At 45.6% G+C, this 7,521-nt stretch overlaps 1 protein-coding gene and 1 long non-coding RNA gene across 2 annotated transcripts; both read right to left on the bottom strand.

The window, feature by feature from the left end:
- Positions 1 to 956: 956 nt before the first annotated feature.
- On the bottom strand, positions 957 to 4,549 carry LOC101161287 (nucleoside diphosphate kinase B). The gene is made up of 5 exons (XM_023957229.2): positions 4,385 to 4,549; positions 2,413 to 2,531; positions 2,163 to 2,264; positions 1,732 to 1,844; positions 957 to 1,169 (listed from the first exon to the last, which is right to left on the bottom strand). Exons 2-5 carry the CDS (start codon positions 2,527 to 2,529, stop codon positions 1,052 to 1,054), a joined length of 450 nt encoding a protein of 149 aa, XP_023812997.1. The 5' UTR covers positions 2,530 to 2,531; positions 4,385 to 4,549; the 3' UTR covers positions 957 to 1,051.
- Positions 4,550 to 4,687: 138 nt separating this feature from the next.
- LOC105357782 (uncharacterized) lies at positions 4,688 to 5,350 on the bottom strand. The gene is made up of 2 exons (XR_911600.4): positions 5,157 to 5,350; positions 4,688 to 4,854 (listed from the first exon to the last, which is right to left on the bottom strand). It is a non-coding gene; the product is annotated as an uncharacterized LOC105357782 (long non-coding RNA).
- Positions 5,351 to 7,521: the final 2,171 nt, after the last annotated feature.

Below are 7,521 nucleotides of genomic sequence, written 5' to 3'. Positions count from 1 at the left end.
ATCCAGTATGGGAGTCTGGATCCCTGAGGTCTGAACAAATTAATCTGTTCTTCTGACAGCGTCCCGTTCAAAGAGGAACCTTCTTTCCTGGACAGATGGAGGTTCCACTGATGCTGAAGCTGAGCTTCCATAACATGTTCTCCATGTTCTCTTCACTCATTCTCTTCATGTACTCCTGTTGTTCTCTTCGTTTTTTCCTTCTGCTGGGGTCAGACCATCAGCGACGTTCATGAACCCGTCTCCGTGGTAGTACAGATGTTCTGTACATTGTTCTAACATCTAAAGAGTTTTCCGCATTAAAAGGTCTGAACTTCTCGTCTTTGGATCTTCGGTTCTGTGAGAATCTTTCTTCAATCTCTTTACTGCTTTTATGTGAAACTTCATGACTGTTTGACGCCCCCCCCCCCCCCTCTGAAGAACTGCTCAGAGCCGGTTTGAAACCAGCCTCAGTGATCTTGGATGGGGGGGTCAGGATCCGCTGTGGAGCTGGTCTGGATCTGGATCAGTGCCTGATGGGTTTTACTGATGCTCAGCTGATGTGGGTGGGGGGTCATATTCAGCTGATTGGGGTGGGGGATTATTCGGCTGATGGGGGGGGGGGGGGGGGGGGGGGGGGGTCAGATGTGGCAGCCATGAGTGGAAGGGGGCTCTGAGCTGTCAGCCTCCGTATCCTAAACTTCAGGATGTTGACCTGCCATACAGCTACCCCCCCTTCTCCTCCAGAAGAACCCCCAACTTTCTGAACTCCCCCCCCACCCCACCACCACCACCACCACCACCACCTCAACAGCTTTCCCTGCTGACCCCACCCATCCTGTAAAATCCATTAAAGAATGATGTCATGTGACCTGCAGGCTCCAAAGGCCAACCAATCAGGGGGAGCTGGTGTTCATGGAGGCGTGGCTTTAAGTCAGGAAGAAAAAGAGAAAGATTCTGATGGGAAAGAAGGAAACCGATGTTTTGAACACTTTATTGATCAGTGTTTGCTCCGATTGATCGATGAAGAACAGGTGGGAGGGGCTCCAGCTGTCTCAGCTCCCTGATTGGCTCTTTACTCGTACAGGTAGGGCTGGAAGCAGGAGGTATAGTTGACAAACTCCTCAGGTTTGAACCACAGGCCAACCTCCTTCTTGGCGTTCTCCAGGGTGTCGCTGCCGTGGATGATGTTCCTGAGGGGGAAGGGGAGGAGTCAGCGATGGCGTGGAACCAGTAGCGCCATTTTGCATTTTCAGTCATTTTTTTTGACTGATGATTCAACAATTTCAAAGGTTTTTGAAATGAAACTTTACTATGAATATTTACTTTGTAGAAACATTTGAACTTCCTCCTAAAATTTCTGATTGTTTGGAAAATAATTACGATGATTTTAGAAATGAAACTTTGGATTTATTTACATTTAGGTTTCTCATTGATGATCAAACTTATCGTCTCAGTAAATAAAGTTGCTTTTCAAAACTTTATTAATAGTAAATAATTAAAATAATAATTTTTTCCAGAAACCAATAAACGATTCAAAAATGAAAAATCTTTATTTATGCTCTACACGTAAAATCATTTTTCTGTAAACGTCTCAGTTTCAGGTCATGCTTCACTTGTTCTCGGCGGTTTCTAGTGATGTCATTGGTTTAGTGATGTCATTGGTTTAGTGATGTCATTGGTTTTGGTCCCAGGTTTTTAACCCCATGTAAGTTCTGGAGTCGTGGCTCTGGTGGAAAGGCGTCGGTTCCTCACCTGCCGATGTTGATGCACAGGTCGCCGCGGATGCTGCCGGGCTTGGAGTCGGCCGGGTTGGTCTCTCCCAGCATCATCCTGACCAGCTTCACGATGTTCTGACCCTCCCAAACCTGAAACAAACAGACCTCCGTCATGTCTGAAGAAGAACCAGGAAGCCGGTCGGAAAGCGGTCTTTCTGGACCACCAGTGATGTGCGTCTGCATGCAGGTCAGGAGGGACGTTCTGCACACTCTGCTTTGACTTTCAGGTTGAAACCTCCTGACTTGTGTCTTTGAGCATCAGAGCAGAGTCTGGAGAACCGCCTGTCCTCAGGATCTGACAGCTGCTCCTCTGAAAGGTTCGGCTTTTAAGCCAGGTTCAGTTTGAGGTGAGCATCGGATGCATCTGTCTCTGGCAGGACCTCGTGAGCAGTGCATTGTGGGAGTTACCATGGCAAAGACGGGTCCAGAGGACATGTATTTGCAGAGTCCGCCATAGAAGGGCATGTCCTTCAGGTCCAGGTAGTGCTGCTTCATGTGATCCTCAGAGGCCTGAGGGGAAGCAGACGAAGCCAAAAATCTGCAGCTTTCCCTCAGTTTGGATGGATTCACAGATCTACAGATGACTTTTCATTTTTATTTCAGTTTGGAGAATAAAAGAGAGAAAAATGATGCCACATGTCCCCTCCCCCCCGGTTACCTGCAGGAATTTAGCGGCGACCAGGTGGAAGCCTCTCTGCTCCAGACGCTTGATGATCTCGCCACACAGTCCTCTCTGGACGCCGTCGGGCTTCACAGCGATGAAGGTACGCTCCATGTCTGCAGAGGTCACAGGTTCAGATCCCGTCACGGCGTCTGCAGGTCTGAGCTGAAAACCCAAATCCGGCCTGCAGAGGAACTCAGTACTGAAGCCGGATTTCAGGTCAGACCAGAGGCGTTTGATCCACCAGATTCAGCCCCCCCCCCAGCTGCTTTCAGATGTGAATCTGTGGACCTTTTACTTGTCAAGCTCTAAAAAGTCTTTTCAGTTCCTGTAAATGTTTCTAGTTTTATTTAGAAAACATTTGTTTATTTCCTGCTTCATTTAGTTCTCCTCATTTGTGCAGAATGCAAAGGTTTTCAGATAAACAAACGTAGTTTCAGTTCTAACCTCCAGGCTGAGCTTCACCTCTGGACTCTCTACATGCATCTCAGCTTTTACACTTTGAGTTTGTTGATTTGCTGGAAAGTTTTTCTCTGTTTATTTGTTTGGCGCTTCAGTTAAGAATGCAGGACATTTTGCAGTAGGCGTGTCCCCCCCCCCCCCCCCCCCCCCCGGCCTGTGAGAAAATGTGCTGGAACGGGCCTTCTGGTCCTGGTTTCTGCTCTTGGAACGAGTCCGGTTCAGACTCTAATCCAGTTCAGAAACCTGAATGTCCTCCATCCTTCCTGCTGCCATGCCATGCCATGCCATGCCATGCCATGCCATGCCATGCCATGGCATGGCATGGCATGGCATGGCATGGCATGGCATGCCATGCCATGCCATGCCATGGCATGGCATGGCATGGCATGCCATGCCATGCCATGGCATGCCATGGCATGCCATGCCTGGTATCTTCTCATCAGAAACTCGATCCACCCCCACCTCCCACCCCCAGCTGTCCAGCTCTGCTGCTAATTTTAGGCTGGAATCTGATGGCGTGGAGCGGCGGCAGCTGACCACAACAAACCAGACACCCCCAGTGTGAGCATGCAGGAGGTGTTGCCATGGCAACAAACCGGACATTGATGCCATTTTTTGGCATCTAACAGACGAAGTAAATGGAACCATTTTCAGAACAGAAACATTAAAAATCAAAAGATCAAATGCTTTTTTCACAGAATAATATTTTTTTCTTCCTCCAATGAGAACAAACCAGATTTGAGCCTAAAGGTTCTAAAGTTCTCTTTGCTTTAAGATATTTCATTTTCTGTCAAAAAGTTTTTTACTTAGAAGTTTGATTCTTTTTGAAATAGTTTACAACTGAAAAAATGACAATTGTTTAATTTATTTATATTTTCTTGTTTTACTTCCATTAATTCAAACCTTCTAAAACACACAAAGGACAAATAATGATTAATGATTCCTAAACCAAAATAACCTACATTAAAGTTCACCTTATTAATCAAACAAACCTGTTAATAAGCTGAAGAGAATTGGAATTTCTGAGAAATCCATTTTCTGAACTTTAATGTTCAGCAGCTGTAAGTAAATAAAATGAGATGTGAGGCGATGTTTTTCTGTTTTTGATCCACTTCCTGTGGAGTTCTGACAGATTCACCAAACCAAGACCTTCTCATCAGGAAGTAAAGAGACCCAAACAGGAAACATTCTGCTTCTGCGAAGCAGAACACAGTTCTGACACTACCAGACGGACAGTCGGTGCGCAGGAACAACCGGAGATCGGGTGAGAAACGGGGGCAGCCCCAAACAACAGAACAGAAGCAATCCAGAACCCTGTTCCAGGACCTAGTCAGGCTCCCAGACAAAGTTCTGTTCAGGTTCTGATGCCAGAAACAGCAGTTGCAAGGACAAACACCTACAGCGCCCCCCCCCCACCCCATATGAGCAGGGTTCTGCTGCTGGGAGAAAGTCTGGATCTGCTTTCTGAACCAGCACGGGAGCGCACAGCACGGCGTCGGGTATCTACCTTTGGCTTCGGGTCGGAGGAGAACTTGTGAAGAGGATTTTCCGGCGGGATGCGACACCGAGGCCCTAGAGTCGAAGGGGGGGTCTATTTAAAGGCTGGACCTCGGGGGGAGGGGATGTGAGCTCAGTTGAAGATGTAAATCTGTCCAAACATTTTCAAAGCTGCCCCCCCCCCCAATAGAAGATTATGTTACCCCCCCCCCCACACACACACACACAGACACACACACAGACACACACACCTCAGAAAAAATGGTTGTTTCCAGTCAAACTCCAGAAGAAATCAAAGTATTTTTGGAGGGAATGCTTTCAAAGAGTGCTTTTAATTTGAAAATTGTTAGTGTTACTCTTGGACAGACATTTTCAAAATAGAGTTAAGATGATAGAAAACTTTGAGACAGCTGTGGACAGCAGAGGGCTGCTGGTGCGGTTCCCACCTTGCTTCAGATTTCCAGGTTTTCTTTTCTTTCTCTGGAGAACAAAAAACAAACGGATGGTTTTATTTTCAATGTTTGCATCAAAGTTTCCTGCAGGTTGGAGGAAAATCTGTTCTCCCTAAACCTTTTAAAGATCTGTTCCTCTGACCTGGTCTCTAATCTCTGATCTGATCTCTGATCTGATTTGATCTCTGAAGCCTCGAGAATGTAGCAAACAAAAAATTGTAATTTTATGAACTTTGGGAAAATGTATGCAAAGGGGCGGGGTCGTGCTGCTGGCAGAGGGGCGGGTCTTCCTACCTGATCCTAAAAACACTGGAAAACATGAAAACCTACCTGTTCCCGCCCCCTTTTCTAACCAACATGCACCACTTCAGGACAATGATGCTTTGAGTCCAACACACTGGATCAAAATAGACGTTAAAGGGATTCCTGTTTCGAGGCGGACCGATCCACAGATCTGTCAGGTCCAACAGAACCGCAGCTCTGGACGCCATCGCTGCAGAAACATTTGCTGATGCTGCAGCGGGATCAACTTCGTTCTCCTGGACCAGCCGCCTGTCCCTGCAAGGTCACCAGGAGGGATGAACCGTGGGGGCGGGTCCCTCTGCCTCACCTGTTAAATATATAACAGACCAAAAGCAGCAGCCCCCACCTTCACCCTTCCCCCACATTTGACCCTAAATATAAACCAGCTCCTTATCAGGGATGGAAACGGTGGGGCACAATCAGCTGATGTCCGTCCTCGGCCTGATCCTGTTTCGTCGGCGCTCGGCTGCCTGCTCCTCATTGTGTGTGAACCCCAGTGACCTCAGCTGTCACCAGCTGAGAGCATCTTTGAAGCTTCTGCTCAGGAACCAATGAAGGAGAAATGCTGGAATGGATCAGCGCCACGGAGAACCACAAAGGACTGAAATTCATCAACCTCTGCAGAAGACTCAGCTGAGTTCCTCAGGTCCTGATGCACAGTGGAGGTCAAAGACCTGTTCCCGCCCATGTCTGTCATCCCCTGCAGGAAGTCGTCTCTGCTGCTGAACATCACGGTCACTTGAGGAGGATGAAAATACATTTTTCTTCAGTAGCTCCAGACATGAAGAACAAACATGGCCGACACAGTTCCCCTAATGTTGCAAAAAACTCACCATCTGACCTCACAGATCTTCATCATCCGCTACTCTTTTGTTCTTAAGTGGTTTTTATTTTTCACTTCATTATTTGTCATTTTAGGTTTTTGTTTTAGTGGTTTGGCTTCTTTTTAGCTGATGTAGCATTTAGCACATCATGTTTAGCATCGCTTTTAACACCGTGTTAAGCATTGCATTTAGCATCGCTTTTAACATAATGTTTAGCATCGGTTTTAGCATGGCGTATAGCATTGTGTTTAGCATCATGTTTAGCATCGCTTTTAGCATGATGTGTAGCATCGTGTTTGTTTTTGCTTTAGCATCATGTTTAGCATCGCTTTTAACATAATGTTTAGCATCGGTTTTAGCATGGCGTATAGCATTGTGTTTAGCATCATGTTTAGCATCGCTTTTAGCATGATGTGTAGCATCGTGTTTGTTTTTGCTTTAGCATGATGTTTAGCATGGCGTATAACATTGTGTTTAGCATCGCGTCTAGCATGTTTAGCATTGCTTTTAGCATGATGTTTAGGATTGGGTTTAGCATAATTTTTAGCATTGTGTTTAGCATCGCTTTTAGCATGTTTTGCATCACTTTTAGCATGATGTTTAGCATCGGTTTTAGCGTGGCGTATAGCATTGTGTTTAGCATCATGTTTAGCATCGCTTTTAGCATGATGTGTAGCATCGTGTTTGTTTTTGCTTTAGCATCATGTTTAGCATCGCTTTTAGCATGATGTGTAGCATCGTGTTTGTTTTTGCTTTAGCATGATGTTTAGCATGGCGTATAACATTGTGTTTAGCATCGCGTCTTGCATGTTTAGCATTGCTTTTAGCATGATGTTTAGGATCGGGTTTAGCATCATTTTTAGCATCGTGTTTAGCATCGCTTTTAGCATGTTTTGCATCACTTTTAGCATGATGTTTAGCATCGGTTTTAGCGTGGCGTATAGCATTGTGTTTTGCATCGCTTTAGCATGATGTTTAGCATCATGTTTAGCATGATGTTTAGCATCCTGTTTAGCATGACGCGTTTAGCGTCACCATGACAACGCACCGCACCACGTAACAAATAATCTGCTTTTGGTGAAGAAAGCGATCCAAACCGAAAAAATAACAAGAATAAAGGACTAAAAACTGGTTGATAATTCATTTATTTTGTTAGTGACCGTGATATTGGCGGGTTTATTTTTTAAACGTAGCTTTCGTAGTAACGAGTTTTCATCTCCATGTGAGCCGTCATCTCTGAGTCTAACACTTCCTGTTAGCTTTATGCTGATGATGCCATGATGGTATCGCTCTCTAGTGGTGAAGCTTCGCCTGCCGTCCTAAAGGGAACTTCGTCAGGGCGGACGAGGGGGGAGGACCTTGACCAAAGGTCAGAAAGAATCTGCAGCCTCATAAAGTTTCTGCGGTGCATAAACTTTCCTACGATTATGGAGGTTCACAGAAACAGAATCTGCTCTCAGGATGAAACTAAACATGAAATATTTTTCTCCAAGTTTCCGTGACAAAACATTCATATTTTATATGATTTCAAACATCGTCAGCTGTTCAGGTAAAAGAAACCATGAATA

The sequence above is a fragment of the Oryzias latipes genome, chromosome 8, assembly GCF_053564925.1.
Source record: "Oryzias latipes strain Hd-rR chromosome 8, Olatipes_Hd-rR_3.1".
Lineage (NCBI taxonomy): Eukaryota > Metazoa > Chordata > Actinopteri > Beloniformes > Adrianichthyidae > Oryzias > Oryzias latipes.
This window is presented reverse-complemented; position numbering and strand designations above follow the sequence as displayed.

Coding starts and splice junctions, on each gene's coding strand:
- LOC101161287 (XM_023957229.2), bottom strand. CDS start 2,529: ATGGAGCGTACCTTCATCGCTGTGAAGCCCGACGGCGTCCAGAGAGGA. Junction 1,845..2,162: donor CTGGACCCGTCTTTGCCATG/GTAACTCCCACA, acceptor TGTTTGTTTCAG/GTTTGGGAGGGTCAGAACAT. Junction 1,170..1,731: donor CTGTGCATCAACATCGGCAG/GTGAGGAACCGA, acceptor CTTCCCCCTCAG/GAACATCATCCACGGCAGCG.